The sequence below is a fragment of the Diabrotica undecimpunctata genome, chromosome 6 (assembly GCF_040954645.1).
Source record: "Diabrotica undecimpunctata isolate CICGRU chromosome 6, icDiaUnde3, whole genome shotgun sequence".
Classification (NCBI taxonomy): domain Eukaryota; kingdom Metazoa; phylum Arthropoda; class Insecta; order Coleoptera; family Chrysomelidae; genus Diabrotica; species Diabrotica undecimpunctata.
Window position 1 is genome coordinate 135,820,330 of NC_092808.1, and position 17,960 is coordinate 135,838,289.

The 17,960-nt window shown below is 33.7% G+C and overlaps 1 protein-coding gene across 1 annotated transcript in view; it reads left to right on the forward strand.

Annotated features, from left to right (window-relative positions):
* LOC140443954 (probable maleylacetoacetate isomerase 2) overlaps positions 1–17,684 on the forward strand; it is a 22,189-nt gene extending 4,505 nt beyond the window's left edge. Inside the window, exons 3-4 of the mRNA XM_072535483.1 lie at positions 9,938–10,164; positions 11,819–17,684. Coding sequence (XP_072391584.1) covers positions 9,938–10,164; positions 11,819–12,175 — 584 coding nt within the window. The 3' untranslated portion in view covers positions 12,176–17,684. The remainder of the gene's footprint in view (positions 1–9,937; positions 10,165–11,818) is intronic.
* Positions 17,685–17,960: the final 276 nt, after the last annotated feature.

Consider the following 17,960-nt stretch of genomic DNA (forward strand, 5'->3'; position numbering starts at 1 on the left):
CTCGAAAGAAAGCAAGGGTCTGGAAGACCAAAACTATACTAAAATTAGGTATGTAAAAATGAAATTAATATTTTGTAATATCTCCATCAGCATTGATAACAGATTGTAGTCTTGGGTCCATCTACGTGATAGGAACTATGAAATTGTCTTCTTCAGAGAGCTCTTCCCAAACCTGTTGTATACCATGCCGCAGCTCTTCAGTATTTTAAGATATAAAATTACGCCAATACAACAGTTTTATAGTAATCCCCACACATTCTCCATTGGGTTTAAATCTGGACTGTAGCTGGACCATGGTAAGGTTTCGATGTTGTTATTTGGAGCCACTGGTTTATTATATTTGCAGCGTGAACAGGACAATTATCCTGTTGGAGGGTAAACTTATTTTCGGACACAACTGTTCTACAATGGGAAACATGATGTTTTCTAGAATATTCAGATAAGTCTGCCCAACAAACCTGCCATCAATACGCCATACCATTCCCATTCCTCTAGATGAAATCCATGCCCATACATTGCCGCTGAAATGAGCAGCTGCCCGATATCTATCAACATATAGAGGATTAAATCTATTAATATCTGGTCTATACACCCCAATTTTGCCCTTTTTAGAAGATTGAAAAATTTTCTCATCTGTAAATATTACCCTGTCTCAAAAATCTTGATTTTGTAGCTGATGGTTTAAAGCAACTATAAGTCTTGATTGCTTCCGTTGTGGTCTAAGAGCTTGTTTTTTGCTGCAGCTCGGTACCTAAGACGCGATGCTTTAATTCTGCGCCAAGTTGTTATCTTTCTTCCCAGTGTTTATTCTTCAAAATACACTGCTCAATTTTCTACAAAATATGCTTTAAGAGTCATATCAGTTTTTTTAGGAACCAGCTGTACAAATAACTTATTGAAATGACGAAGAGATTTAAACAATTCTAAAAACAGTTGCTAATTGTGTCTGCAAACCTGTGACAGTGATTATTTCTGAGTTGACGAATTTTTCAATAGATTACCCGTTACGAATAGCAAGGATAAATGTCACAATCGCAATTTTAGATGGGAATGATGATCAAGTAACACATATTTTTAAAGGATATTAAATTCTCTCCTTCTTCTTCTTCAAGTGCCGTCTGCTTTAAGCAGGTTGGCTATCATTACAGCTATCTTCATCTTTGATACTGCTGCTGTAAACTGTTCAACAGAGTTACAGTTGTACCATTGTTTCAAATTGGTTAAATCTCTTGAGATGTGACAACACATAATATCTTCTCCTCTCACGACACGGCCCAGATACTGCTATTTCTTTATTTTAATTGTATTCAAAACCTTCTTCTCATTAAAATGTTTCTATTCTAGTGCTAATGTCCTTATTTAGCCTTTATTCTTCCATTTCATACAATAACACCGAAATCGCATAACACCTCATTATTTATACTTTAAGTTGCAGTCTCAAATCGTTGTTGCAAAGTACTTTTCTCACATTATTACATGTTGATTGGGCTTGTCTTGATTTGATTTCTTATAAATTTTGATTTCTTATATTTATTTCGTATAATGTTTTCATTTGCGAGTGTTCGTATTGTAAGTATGTATATCTGTTCACCGTTTGAAATGGTCGTGAATTTAGTCTGTTTGATCCAATTGATATGCTTCCAATAATTCCAATTGATATTTTTTTAATGCTTCCTGAACTATTTCTTCCGAGTACAGGTTAAAGAGCAGTATGTATACCTGCCTTACCCCTTATTGTATATTGCATTTCATCTGACAGTTCGTTACCAACCTTTGTACTCGTATTGTTCTGAAGCTATTTTCTTGTGGCATCTTAAAGTAATTACTATTTTAATGGGAATAAGTGGAATTCCGAAGTAGAAATTGAAACGTCAATAAACTTATTTTAAACTTCAATTATGGCTTATTCCCATTAAAATAATAATTACCAACCTTTGCAGAAGCAACTTGATTTAAATACAGACTCGATATTATTTTACTGTCTTTCATGTCTAGATTTTTATCTCTAAGTAGTTTTAGGGAATGGTTATGTCGGACTTTGTTAAATGCCTTGTTGTAATCAACAAAACAGACAACTAGAGTTGGTTAACATCCATAAATTTATGTGCCTATACATTAAGGACAAAAAAGGCCTCCCTTGTACTTACAACGTTTTTTTATATATACACATCGGTTTAGAACGTCTTTCGACGTTGTCCGATACCTAAACACCATCTCTTCCTATCTTCGCAGTCGTTTGTTGTTAAATTTCTTTCGCTCATGGACTTGTTTACGCCGTGTTGCCAGTCTAATCTGGGTCTTCCCCTTTTCCGTCGACCTATCGGTTGCCATTCTATTACTTTTTTGGGGAGTCTTGATGCTGGCATCCGTTGAACATGCTCATACCACCTTAATTGTTGCTTCTCTATATCTTGAGTAAACAACGTTTTTTTAAACCGAAATATTTCTTCTTCTTCTTTTTATGCGGACATGACTCTGTCTGTTTTTCAATGTGCCTCCAGTAAGTTGTCGTTCCATCGTTTTCGTGGTCTTCCTACTGATCGTCTTCCTATTGGGGAACCGTCTCTTGCCGTCTTTACTACTCCATTTGTTGTCATTCGGCTTATATGATCGTTCCATTCTACTCTTCTATTTCTTACCCAGTTCTTGATGTTCTCCACCTTGCATCTACGTCGTATATCTGTACTTCTAGCTCTGTCCCATACTGTCTTACCATCAATTTTTCTAAGTGTTTTCATCTCTGCTGTTTCTAACATCCTTTTTGTCCTCTCTGTCTGTAATCTACCTCAGAGGTAGTATCTTCCCACTGGCGAGCCTGTAGGGCAGATATTTCCCTCTTGATTCTAGCAGAGATGCGGTTAAATTCTGTTTTGATTAGGGGTCTCTGTTGATCTTGTAAAGACGTAAAAGCCGTCTTTTTTGTTGTATTTTGGTAATGATGTATTGTGGAAGTGCCGTAGCGAATGGTTGTATAGTTTTCATTGGAATAGAGTGATTGATTGCCTCGACGATAAGGTTTTCAATTTTAATCGCACTCTGGTCGATACTGTCGTTTCTATCGAACTCAGGAATGTTATTAGTGATATATGATTTAAATAGTGGCGCATAATCTCTTATTTGTTTTGGGGGGCCTGGAGTTTTAGGTGACATAATGTCTGTATGTAGTAGGATTTTCCTACAATGAGGGCAATTATATATGAAGATGATGAATTTGTGGGGAAAACAAGGAAAAAGAGAAGGCACACTCCAGCAGAAAGACACAAAACAAAAGGTTACACAAAAAGGTTATAAAAATAAGGACATGATCATAAACAAACTGGGAGAGTTAAAGGCTATTATTATAAAAAATTAACGAAAAAGTTGGCATTACGATACTAGTAGGGGAGAGTATCTTAATCTTCAACATAATGTCTATAGGATGAAGATAAATAGGATGAAGAAAACGTCGAATGCGATTTTTGCATGAAAAAGAAGGTGATTTTTTGCATGAAAAAATAAGATAAACTGAAAATATCAAAAATAAGACAATACGGGGACGATATGGTATCTTAAATACTTATGTGTATGGGAGTGGGAGGAGTGTATCTTTGAGGAGACTAAAATTATCCCAGAAGGAGTAGAAGAGATAGGGAAGGAAGATAACATAACGATCATTGCAAATAGTAAGGACAAAGAACTGGTCGTTCATAAAAAGATCAAAGAAATAAAGCCGGTGATAGACGACGTGATGCGGGACTATACAAATCCTCCTCCTCCCAAGTGCCTTCTCTGTTGAGGTTGGCGATCAATATGGCAATTTCTCTCTGTTCTGGGCTTGATGAATTAATTAATTTCCTCTTGTGTGGGCCCAATCTCTGATGTTTCGTAGCCAAGATTTTTTCTTTCGTCCTATGCCCCTTTTACCTTCAATCTTGCCTTCTAATATTACTTGGAGCTGCTCAAATTCTCTATGGCGCATTATGTGTCCTATATATGACGTCTTTCTAATTTTAATAGTATTGACCAGATGAGGGCGTGTGTATATACTATACAGATGGAGAGACGTATTTTATTGTCAATACAATTTGTCAATCCAAGAGAACTAAAATAACCGAAATCTATATGAAAGGAGTAACATTATGAAAGTGGAAAACATTGAAAAATCAAGGTTGTACTTGTCTGAAAATACTAATAAAAGTTAGTGAGAAAGATCATTGAGTATCGGGTGAGGAAGCTATCCGTGAAATGGGATATAATAACTGAAGAAAGGGATAATACCAAAAGGATAGAGAAAAGACGTTGCTGATAAGATCTAGAGGAAAAACATACTCAGTTATTCGCAACATAAAAGAAAATAAAAAGATATAAGATCTTAGCATACAAATGAATAATATCAGAAAACTGACAGGGGAGGATGTACTGGTAACATGGTACTGGTATTTGGTGGGAGAGACTGAAACTCTTAAGGAGCTAGATGCCTTAATAGAACGACGAAGTGGAAATAGATTACGTATTAATATCCTAGACCTGGATCCTACCATCAACGAGGACGATAGAAGGGAACCTGCAGATCCCTCGGAAAGAAATAGCGGTAAAAAACATAAAAAATACAATAATGGGAGTCAAAATTAAAACATTTACGACTTCGACCGACAAGATCAACAAAATGATAGGAAGAAGCCACATAAGAATAGGGTAGGTAGAATGTAGAGTAGTGGAATCTTCATATGTACTTAAACAAATAAAATTTACTGTAGAAACCGATCTCAATCCTACTGCTTGAATCTACAAAGTCATATTTTGAGATATTAAATTTGTCATGATAACTTACGAAATCAGACCTTTTATTGTAATTAATTTAGAGAAACAAGCAATACTCTGCAGTAAAAACGCATTACACATAACGGAATAACTGAAACCTACCCATCTTAGTGTGAAAAGTGACCTTGTCTAATTCCTTATTTGTAAATCAATTTAATTTGTTTAGGGCCCTGGATGAAGGGTATACTTACCAGTGAATTTAATGTTTTCATTTCCTTTTTACTATCTTTCTCTGTTTTTTATTTATTAATATCTATGTATGTACATATATGGTGCCTAAGTGTATTCCGAACTTTATTAATAAGTAAAATTGGTCAAAAAATCGATAATTCCTGTTTATATGTGGCTATAAGATAAAGCTTAACTACACGATGTTTCATTCATGTTATCATTTGTTCGTATAGTTATAAATATCATGTATTTTTATTTCTCTTACGGTCATTGTTAAGATTATGAAATCTTAAGGTTTTGAAATAATTTATTATGAGAGAATTTATCTCAAACTTATGACCTTACAAAATACGTACCTTCGTTGGGAAATCATTTCTCTGATAAAATTAACTATTGTTGCATTTGTTAAACTAACATTTGTTATTAGGTATAAAAATTGGGGGAAAAAGACGAATACCAAGATATCAAAAATAAAAGATCTAGTATGGAGACAGGATTACATATAAATACACTGCAGAGCTGAAAGTATCTTTAGTAAAAAGATAAAAAAAGTATCTAAGATACTAAAAGTATCTTAGATACTTTTATTTAAGATACTTTTTGGTTCATTTAAAAGTTACTTTTACTTTAGATACTTCTTAAAAGTATCTAGTATCTTTTATCTTTAAAAGTATCTTTAGATACTAAAAGTATCTTAGATCCAAAAAAGTATCTTAGATACAAAAAAGTATCTTAGATACAAAAAAGTATCTTAGATACTTACTCAGGACCTGAGAAATAGATACTTTTCCTGATCCGACAAGCTTCGACCTGTCGCGCCGGCCGTAGCGGGAGAGACGATGTGTATTGTTCTTTGCATCCCGCCCGTCGGCCCGCAGCATTATCCGTTTATCTCGTTGGGTGTGACTCGTTGGAATTCCATGTTCGATGCTCTGAACCAGATTCTTAAGTCTAAAGAAAAACTGGAATCTCTATACGAAAAATTAAATTTTGCAAAACAAGATCGGCTCAGAGATACTGATCTAAATTATTTAGCAGAATTATGCCAAATACTAAAACCGTTTGCTTTGGCACTTGACATTCTTCAAGGCGAACAAAATATGTACTACGGTTTCCTTCTATCATCAATCGTAAGCTTGTTTGTTAAAATTGAAAAGCTTAAAACCATTAAGTTTAAATATGTGGAACCTGTTTTGAATGCTCTGACAGTATCTTTAAACTCCAGATTTGAAAAACTTTTTAAGTTGACTAACCAATCTGCAATAATTGCTGCAGTTACTAATCCTTTATTTAAAACACGTTGGCTTACTGCATTTCGAGGAATCAGGAATATCGAAAATGACCTTAGTGAAATTAAGGATTTGGTAATTACAGAAGCTATAAAAATTATGAAGGAAAATGAGGAGCAATTAAAACAATTTAATGTAAGTACAAATAACATTACTACTGTAATGAAAAGTAACAAAATGCAAAACGACTTCTTTGAATTTGATATACTCCGAATACTCCGAATACTCCGATCTTCAAACGCAAAACGAAAACACTGGCAATACTGATTTAGATTATAAACGACAAGCTGAGCTGCAACTATTACAATATTTGGCCGATTCTTAAACCAACATACAAATGTTAAAAAAATATAATATTATAGAACAATTATTTAAAAAGTTCAATACGCCATTACCTTCTTCTGCAGCTGTTGAAAGAATGTTTTCTTTTGCAATTTTTATTAATTCACCCCGACGTCATGCCTTGTCTGATCATACTTTTGAAAATTTAGTTTTACTAAAAGCTAGTAGTTATACTAACTAGTTATTAACTACCAAAATGTTACTATTTTTTTATATCCTATCCTATTGTGTTTAAAAATTTAATTATGTTGAATGTTCTGTTTTTAATGCATAATGAATCTTATGCTGTTTTTAACACACGAATTTATGTTTATTTTATATTGTTTTGAAAATTTAATGTTGGATTTTTGTTTTCAATACATAGTTATTAGTTTGTAATAACTTAACGTCTTTTATTTCTTATCTACCTCAAAACCCAAAGTATACCATTTCAAAGTACCTGCTGGCTTAAACTAAAATTGTATGATAATTTAAAGGGTTAAAATGATGTTTTTAAAAAAAGTATCGACAATCTACTGTAGAGTAGTAGAGTACCGAGTACCTTTATATTATACCCTTAAAGTATCTTAGTTACTACAAAAGTATCTAAGTATCTTGGTACTAGAAAAGCATCTAAGTTTCTTTGATACATAAAAGTATCTTACATACTTAAAAGTATCTTAGATACTTAAAAGTATCTTAGATACTCAAAAGTATCTTAGATACTTGAAGGTATCTAACATATTTTTACTCTAAATACTTTTCCGGTATTTTGTATCTTTAGATACTTTCACAAAAAAGTATCTTAGATACTTAGTATCTTAAGATACTTTTGCCTCAAGTATCTTAAAAGTATCTAGATACTTAAAAAAATGTTTATAACGAAGCTGATTTATATCATAGACGTCAATAATTTAAAATTATTTTCTATTATACAGGGTCAGTCATCCTTTGCAAGGGATACACTGCAAACGAAGAGAAAGATAACAAATGTCAACTCAGAAATACTCCCTAACATAGAATCCTTCGAAATAAAACAAGCTATGACACAACTTAAGAACAATAAGGGTCCGGGCCCAGATAGAATACTTGAAGTAATGTTGAAGTAGGGAAGAGCAATTATTCTCGAAGAATTGAAAAATTTTTCAACGAATGTCTTCACAAAGGAGAAGTTCCAGATGATTGGAATGAAAGTTTGACAATACTTCTCTTCAGAAAAGGAGACAGGGGAGATCTGAAGAACTATACTATACTATACTATACTAACTATCTCCCTGCTGTCCCTAATAACTAACAGGTTAACGTCGAAGCTCGATAGCTATCAACCGGTAGACTAGGCACGATTCCGAAATGGTTTCAGTACAGCGGATCATCTTCTTACAGTCAGAACGCTAATAGAGAAAGCCAATGAATATCACTTGAACTTATACATTGGCTTCGTTGATTATGAAAAGGCATTCGACGAAAAAACAAAAATAATGACAAATACACCGAACTTTAAAAAAATAACGTTAAACGACATAAATTTAGAAACAGTAAGCGAATACATCTACCTGAGACAGATAATGAAAGTTAACAAAGAAAATCAAACTGCCGAAATTACCAGAAGAATAAGGTTAGCGTGGGCAGACTTTGGAAAACTGAGTTGAATCTTAAAAAGCACTAAAATAGAACAATATTTGAAAACCAGAATTTACGATCAGTGGTACTTACGTATGGTCCACAGACGTGGACTTTCACCAAGTCTAATATGGATAAAATAGTAAAGGCACAAAGAGCGATGGAAAGATCAATGCTCGGGTTGAGACTTATAGACAAAAAAACAAACAAAGGGATTAGAAGCAAAACCAAAGTAAAAGACGCAGGAGAACATGCTACCAAATTAAAACGGAGCTTCGCAGGACACAATGCCCGACTGAAGGATAAAAGATGGAACCACGAAATACACAACAAGGGAGACCATGGTTAGGAAAGAAAAACAGATGAAGACCACAAATGAGATGGGCTGATCACATTAAGAAGATCGGAGGACACAACTGGAAGAAAGTGGCGCAAAATAGAAAACACTGGATTGATTTGGGGGAGGCCTATGTCCCAAGTTGGATTACTTAAGGCTAATGTGAGAGGGTTAGTCATCATCATCATCTTTGGCTCGACAATCCTCTGTGGATCCTGGCCTGCTCCAAGATTAGCCGTTCTGTTCGGTTTCTGGCAACGTGTTGCCATCTTCTGATCTGTAGTATCCCTAAGTTGGTCTCAATTCCATCTTCTTCTTCTTCCTATGCCGTCCCCATTAACGGAGGTTGGCGACCACATTTTTAAAAGCTTCTCTGTCTTTTGCAATGTGGAATAATTCGTCTACAGTCATGTTTGTCCAGTCTCGAATATTTCGCAGCCATGACTTCCTCTTTCTACCTATTCCCTTTTTGCCATCGACTCTACCCTGCATGATGACCTGCAGAAGACTATATTTATTATTTCTTAGTATGTGTCCAAGGTATGCAATCTTGCGTACTTTTATCGTTCTCAACAATTCCATCTAACCACCTAATTTGCGGTCGGTCTCTGCTTCTTCTTCCTACAGGGGTACCTGTCGTTTACTTTTTAGTAATCATGTTGTCAGGCATTCGTGTTATGTGTCCGCCCCATCTAAGTCGCTGTGTTTTAATGAACATTACATCTGGTTAATTAAATAGTTGGTATAATTCGAAATTAAATCTTTTGTGCCACTGCCCTTGATCGTTTATAGCTCAAAACATTTTGCGGAGTATTTTGCGCTCGAATATTCCCAGAAGTCTTTCATCCTTCTGTGTTAGAGTCCATGTTTCCTACCCGTATGTGAGGACCGGCCTCAGTAATGTTTTGTATATAATAATTTTAGTTTTTCTTTGGATATTTCTTAAATGGAATTTTTTTTGGAGTAACGGTAAGCTACCGACGCATTCGACGTTTTCTTCATCTTGTTTCATAGACATTATGTTGAAGATTAAGATACTCTCCCCTATTAGTATCATAATGGCACCATTTTCGTTAATTTTTTGTATTAATAGTCTTTAACTCTCTCAGTTTGTTTATGATCGTGTCCTTATCGTTTTATAACCTTTTTGTATAACCTTTTGTGTTGTGTCTTTCTGCTGGAGTGTGCCTTGTTTCCCCCACAAATTCATTATCTTCCTATATAATTGCCCTCATTGTAGGAAAATCCGGATAATTATCTTCAAGTTCTTTTTTTTTCGAAGAAGTTTCGTTTTTATGTTCGGAATTTTCGTTATGATTAGCATTGATATTGAAATATTGGATTCTGATGAACATACTTTCACTTTTATCGAATTTTATAAATCTTTGCACTTTTTTAGCGCTGAACTTAAAAGAAATCCCCTATGATATCAAACCAGTTTCATTGATAAAAGCTGGAGGGGAACAGCATTCAAACGACTATCGAGATGTCAATCCCATGGAACAGGTTCCAGCTTTGCACATAGACGGAACCACCCTTATAGAATCTTTAAATATTATGCATTATCTGGAAGAAACCAGACCCCATAGGCCGTTAATGCCCAATGACTGTATCAAAAGAGCAAAAGTAAGTATAAAAACATATTACTACACTAAATAATTTAGGTCTTTGATCTATTATTTTAGCGGAATTTGCCGGATATTAAGTTGATCTGTCAAAATATTATAATGTATATATCTAAGCGTAAAACCCCTCTCTAACAGAAAGCAACATAAAAAGTATTACGACCGTCAAATCTAGATACAATATGTAGTTTACTAGGATACTGCGGGTTTTCGGTCAAAATTTGGAGAATAAAACATAGAATACTTGCTAATTCATTATTTATTAAAGAAGACGTTTCGTATATGAATCCATACACATCATCAGTTCATCTAAAATCAGTTAAATGACCATACATCCATAGAAAAATTTATCTTACAAAAATATGCAGCTATAAAAAAATAAAAGTGAAGCAATAGTTTAACATACGAACCATGAAAATTAAACTATCAGTTTTTTATATAAAAAAAAAACAGAACTAAGCCAGTTTTTATGTAAAAACTGCAAAGAACAGAAGTATATAAAAAATTGAGTATTTTTTATACTCTGTTGCTGAGATTGTTTTCGACTTCAACTTGGTGTTATTATTTCGACCTGTACGAAACATGTCATGTAAGAAATATCTTACATGACATGTTTACATATACATATATTCGCTATGTGCGTGACTGACGCGACACCTACCGCCTTTATCTGACAGTTTTGGACCTACCAATTTTCAGGTTAAACATATGACATATGTTTGACATTGTTAAATACATGCGAAATTGACAATTATTAATAATTAACTTTTTTATTATATTTATTATTTTATTATATTTTTTTAGTTTATGTACAAAATAAATGTAGTATTAAAAACTGGGTTTCTCAAAATTCATCATAATATATCTTTTCAACCACAAACGGAAAAGAAAGGGAAAAATCTAGTACTGGCAAAGCAAGTTTTTCACGTGAAAGAGCATATATTTAAAAACACGAGTAGTAAAAGTTATAATATAAACGCTAAAGTCATCAGGCACTCTGCAGTTAGCTTGAAGCCTTATAAAATATCATTTAAGGTAAATTATTTAAATTTTTCCTATTTCAATTGCATAAAAATGAAGTTATGTGATATTTACTTTTTCATATTAATGGCACGGATCCATCTTTTTCTTTTCTCTAAGTCATATGTAATCTTTGGGAACCTATAAAAACTACACTTACTATTTTTGCTATTATTAGCACAATTGAATACGCAATATGTATTGCACACATTTTTGATAAAATTTATGCGTAAAAAGGTAGGGCCAATTTTGTCATATTTCGCCGCTACGCACGCTGGCATCGTTTCAAAGTACCCCTACCATGGTCACGCACGGAGCGGATACCGAGGATAAATATTCTATAAGTCCATATCCTGGAAATAAACTTGGGTAGAAGAGCTCTCGACAGTATATTCGAAGCCCTCTACAGAGCGCCCGAGGACCTGAAGGTGTTTAAGACCCTTTCATATTCCCCCGAGACGACAATAGGAACAGAATCCTTTCTAACATGGAGAACAAACAGAATTTTAAAAGGACTAATAATCTTTATTATTTAAACTTTAATAAGTTTTATAAGTTTTATATTTAACTTTAATTTATTTATAACATATAATCTCACTGTGCTTTATAATAATATTTGATATTCATTGTTTTAGGTCAGAGAAATATGCGAGGTAATAGCATCTGGTATCCAGCCATTACAAAATCTTACAGTTCTTATCCACGTTGGCGAAGAAAAGAAAGATGAATGGGCGAAGCATTGGATTAAACGTGGTTTCAAAGCAGTCGAAAAACTTTTAGCTGCTAGTGCTGGGAAATATTGCGTCGGAGATGAAATAACACTAGCTGATTGTTGCCTCATTCCTCAAGTTTTTAATGCAAGAAGGTTCCACGTAGACTTAAGACCTTATCCAACTATTTTAAGAATTGATAGGGAGCTGGAAACTCACCCAGCTATTCGAGCAGCGCATCCAAGTAATCAACCTGATTGTCCACCCGAGGCTATCAAATAATCAATTCGCCAAATGTCTATATATTAAAAATCTTTCGATTATTGAATTGTTTTCAAAATTTATTAAGTATTAATTAAAAAAAAATGATATATATTGTCACAGTCAGCCACAACTAAAACAAGCTCACATTGTTGTTTCTTCTCATGCCTTACATTTACGGCTGTTATAAGTAAAGTAACCAATCCAATGGTCAGGGGATCCAGCGCACTTCGATGTAAGCAGTCTAGCGGTTTCACGGATTTGACTACGCCGAGCTTTCGACTCTCTTTCTGGAGTCTTCATCCGGGCCTCCGAATACTCCTGCAGTGTACTTCCTACTACGCAGTTCACGTTCACTTCTGCCCATGGTGACTTGGTTTGCTGACGTGGTATTTAGGTGGGGGTGGCTCGAATTTTGTTGACCTCAGGAAGTGGATTGTTGGAAGCAACAGAGGGAGATTTATTCTACTTGAGGAGGGTTTCAGTCTTGAAGGTAGTAAGCAGTAGTTTGAATTAAAGTACCTCTTTCATTTAGACAGTCAATACGATTTTCGATTCCAATGGCTTCTCGGATATTCCTTGGTTTATAAAAAAAAAAGATGGCTAAGACGATGATGTAGAAATCGAATCGAAGTTGCAGACTGAAATTGAATGTTCGTAGACTCTGTTTTAAATTTTTCGATTAGTTTGACCACTATAAGATCTTGGATATTCTGCACAGGAAATTTCATAAACTTCATGATGTTTTTTGGGGATGTTATCTTTGGCATATCGCACAAAAGAGACAGTTTTAGGTGAGGAATATATTGAAGCTCTTATTGGATTTTCGTGGAAAAAATTGTATTGATCACTGATTAAACTTGTAACGGTGAGAGTGATACGATTTGAAAAGTGGAAGAAAACTTGGACTTGATTTTTCTTAATCAGGATAACTAGAGTCAGGTCTCCATCTCCTTCGTCAACTGGATTATTGGATATATACCATTCAGATATATTTAAAAAGAGACCAAAGCGTTCTCACTGTGTGGCTAAATGAAGAATGTTTTATTCAAAAACACTGTGGAATCGAAATCAAAACTTTTATTTATTCAGCTAAAACTCAAATACAACTTAATTTTTACCAAAAACGTCAACGTGACACCTCGTCACCTTCAAAATTATACTTCCCTAATGCCACGTCAGGCTCTTTATGTATTAACTATTTAGTCTGGAATATTCTAGTAACTTCCAACCGCCTTTCCACTATTTCTTGTCGTATTCAAGGTTTCAGTTACCGCTGTATAGGTAATGGATTTAGACAAAAGCTATGACCTTGTAAATAACAGGCAAACTTGTGTACTGCATCGGCATGACTCATAGCTCTTGTCAAAACCCATTACCTCTACCAAATGTTCAACATCTGTCATACAACGTCACGGTTTAGCTTTGTTTAACACGTTGAGTGCCTTCAAACACATAAATAAAAAGGTACCATAGACCGTTATACTTTTTTGTTATAAATGGTGAGACCATGCGGCTCTACGATCCCAGTCTAAATGGGGTGTTGTTTGTAGCAACATTGATCTGGCGAACTGAGTATATCACTCAGATGTTGTTTTTTCGCTTATTATTGAAATAAGGATAGTCTCAAAGTATGTGTTTAGCTGAAAGAGTGCCATCAGAATTTAAACCTGATTCTGAAACTTTCTTGTAGCATTTTTGTGATATCTATTAAATTTCATGGGAATTAAGCACGATTTTAATTGAAAACTTATATTCAACATTTTGATTTCCATTTTCTAAATCATTCCCAAAATAACATTTTACAGATGAATGTGAGTCTTGAGAAGTTGATATGTTTATGAGTTAGTCTTATATGGCCCATTCTGAGCCGATGAATCAAAATTATGTTTTTTCGTGTCATGGAAGGAAAATTTTTAAAGGTTGACATAAAGGTATATAACACGGAGCGTAGGAGGGATTTAGTTCCAGTGATTTTTGGGGGGTAATTTTTAGAAAACCACCGCACATAACTACGAACATAATCTTAAATAATGCAATTACTTTTATAATTTGGTTGAACTGTCCGACTGCATAATGCTATGTTATATTCTACGAGATGCTACTTGATAAATACACAATCAGTGCCAATTTTTTGATGGCACGTTTATTCTTATATTTTCAAATAAAATATAAAAACCTGTAACTACATAATAATTTAAATTGTGGTTCACTTTTTAACTGTTATATAATTGAAGAGCTTAATTCCAAATTGTCTTAAATCCATGAAATATGAAAACCAAAGATTAAAAGTTTAAACCTCCTAATATGCTAAAAGTAAAGTCACATGATCTAGTATTTGGAAGCTTTAGAAAGAAATTGTTTAAAACTTATTAAGGACACGTAGATTGCATGAAATAAACTAGGACATTCAATAATAAATGCAAACACGGTGCATCGGGTGATTTCTTTTCTCGATCATCACCAGAAGTGGAGTTTTCACTCTCATTACTTGTATTAACTGATAGAATTTTCCGCCAAAATGACTTTTGCTTTTGTAAGATCGATTTTTAATTTTCTTTAAAATGGATATCCATTGTGGGCTTGATGTGACCCCCACCGAATTCTTTCTAGTTATACGGAAACAACTCTTTATCAAGTATATGCACATCACCAAAATTTGCAAATATAACATGGCAATCAGTTAGCAGCAAGGCTTGCTCCATTTTACGAAACATTTTTCGAACTATGTCCTTGTACCGGTAAAGTAATAATATAATTTTATTCATATGTAGACATTCGAGATGTTTTTTTCGCCGTACGACTATTATCACGGACTGTTTATTCAAAAATAGCAATTTTTTCTTTTATACAAATAACCGGAATAAAATAACACACCAATACTGATATGTCAGCCAAGCCAACTCTATTTCACAAGCCGTGCTGTTAGAATTGGCCACGTTGCAATAGTGGCTTAGGTATGCCGATCTGCTATGGACCTACTGCAGCGCAAATTTAGATTTCTCAGCAGCACTCACATTTTTTGTTAGTGTTAATGAGAATATATCAGTTAGAATGCCCGTCGTCAAAAAAATTTATGATTTATACCCTCTCCAAACTTTGGGCATCACTTCATTAGGCCGAGTCCCTCTGCGACTTTTTTTGGTTCTGATAATTCTCTGGTCCTCTAATATTCCCGAAAATTTTCACCCGTCAGACAGGCAGGAAAACAAGTTCCGTCAGACAATATATTCTTTTAATTAAATAACTTAAAAATTATAAGAAGAACACAAAAATACTTCCATTAACAGCAGCAAAAACAGCTTCATATTAATTACTATTAGTTAATTAATAACCCAAGTTATTTACTCATATTTCATTGTTTCTATCGTTAACAATAACTCACTTAACGATGACCACAGTGATATAGAGCTAGGCCCAGAATCCAAACCACTTTCACCATCAAGATTTAAAATAAAGAACTAAACACCATTGTCAGTCAGTCATTTGCTGATTACATTTTGTCTTAGAATCCTTCAAATACTCATAACTCAATATAAAGTTATCTTTAAAAAATCGTTGATTTTCTGTCCATGACGTTTAAATGGCTCGTGTCTTCTGGATTCTTCGTTTTTTCACTTCTAGACGGGATAAGTATGAAGACATGTTGGGACACGACCACATCCAAAAATTTTTGGAAAGGTCAGGGAGATCATTTTTACTTTTCCTGGTTCATGATTTCTGTAAAGTTGATTTCTTTTATCTTTTTATTTGTAAAGCATTTATGGACAGATTTAGATTCGTTAAGCTTTATTCGCCATTTATTGGTCCATTCTGTTACTTGGTTAATGGTTGCCTGTAGTTTTTTCGTCGACTCGTTATAACTGTTGCCTGCTGCCTTTATAGCAATATCATCAGCACTTGTGGCAATCTTCTATTTGAGTTTACAATTAAAAGCATAACACATTCTTCTAGCAACGTCTAAAGCTTAATATGCAAACCGAAAGATTGTAATTTTTTTATTTAAGACACTTTAGAAATAAGCTCTTTAATTCTCCGAAAATAGTTGACATATTTAGAGAAAATTTTGAATGAATCCTTTTTGGCCAATGAGTTTAAGACAACAAATAAAAACATTCCACAAAAATCGATACTTAACATTTTTTGATAACTTATAACCGCTTAATCTTATATTTTTATTTGGTAAAAAATCATTTGCCAAAATGTTAAAAATAAATTTAACTACATTTTATGCATGAATCTTTTATAAATAACTTTATCACTGTTTCAAGGTAGACTAAAGTTTCGCGTACTCAGGTTTTTATTGAAGACGCAAATTGTTGAAACGACAAATTTGTTTATACATGTTTTCTTTGGTATACAGATCTTTTCGTCTGCGAACGAATTGATATACATATAAACTTAAAGGGGCCTAGGGCTTACACAACTCATGTTATGAACACTACCTAGTGTAACCGTTTCGAGCATTTTTTTGCAAATATTGTTATTTAGAAATGGTTCTGAATCGTTCCAATGGACCGCTAAAAACCTTCTAAAACAAGAGACTCGGTTTGTAAGCTTTTAGAATGAAACTCGTAAACATATTTCAAAAAAGCTATTCAAAAGCAAAAGTTAATAGCACCAAATATATTCTTAAAAAGGACCCATCTGGATCGTCACTAACAGTCTTGTTTTACTATTACCACAGAATTATTTTCTTTACTTTTAAAGATTGGCTTGTTGAAAGACTAGTTTGTTGAACTTTTGTAGGGTCACAGTGTATCATACATAGTGAACTAAATTAGTAAGAAGTAAACTTAGGACGCTGATACACTATGTTACTCGAAGTAGCCATTGCTCAGTCCTGGTATATTATGGGCGGGATCGTTCATAGCGGTAAGAAACATAAGAAGGATAGATACAAAAAAAAAACAAGGAAAGAACAGGAAATTTAGTTAAATACGTACAAAGAACACAATATTCATTGATTAGTTAATCCATTTCGATCTAAACATGTTTAATACAAGTTTTTCTATCCTCCAGACCGAAGTTTGCAATCAAACCGATATACCTATTACCTATTAGGTCACATATACTTGCGATAAAATTGCACAAACTTAAGCTGCTTTGCAGATGGATCACCCATACATTATTTTTAGGCGATCGCACATGAAATAACACTATTTTTACAACAGCCCCGGTTGTGCAAATTTGATCGCCATTGAATTGGGGGCTACACTATGAAATTCAGTTAAATAACACATGGAAAAGACTTTCTATCTCTGTTGAATACTAGTTTTATTAAGTCAAAATCATCGATGCTATTTGATTATGTATTATTCACTTTTCTTTATTATTACATATACAATTTTTGGTCTACCTTGCGAACACATAGTAGCTTTAGTTCTGTACAGCGTTTCCAGACTTAAAATACATATTATGTATGAAGTTTTACAAGTTTATACTAATTAAGAAAATTATATATTTTATAGATATTCATAAGATTATATTGCTAAGAAACTTATTCGAATAAAGTTTGATTTTTAACGGATGATTTTAGTATTATTCTTAATCTGATAAACTAACAAGTTAAAGAAAATTAAACTGAGCAGGATGTTCTCTCTTATTTTTTTTTAATGTAAAGTGGACAAATAAAAATTAACTAAAAATTTTGATTAACCTATCATAGAGGTCGCCAAATTTTCTTAGCAGTGAGCACCTATAAACTTTTTGAAACCTAGAGTGAGATACCTTATAAATAGGGTTTAGGGGTGAAGTGTATCACTAGAATAAGCCGGGGTCTAAATTTAACACCACATCACAGGCG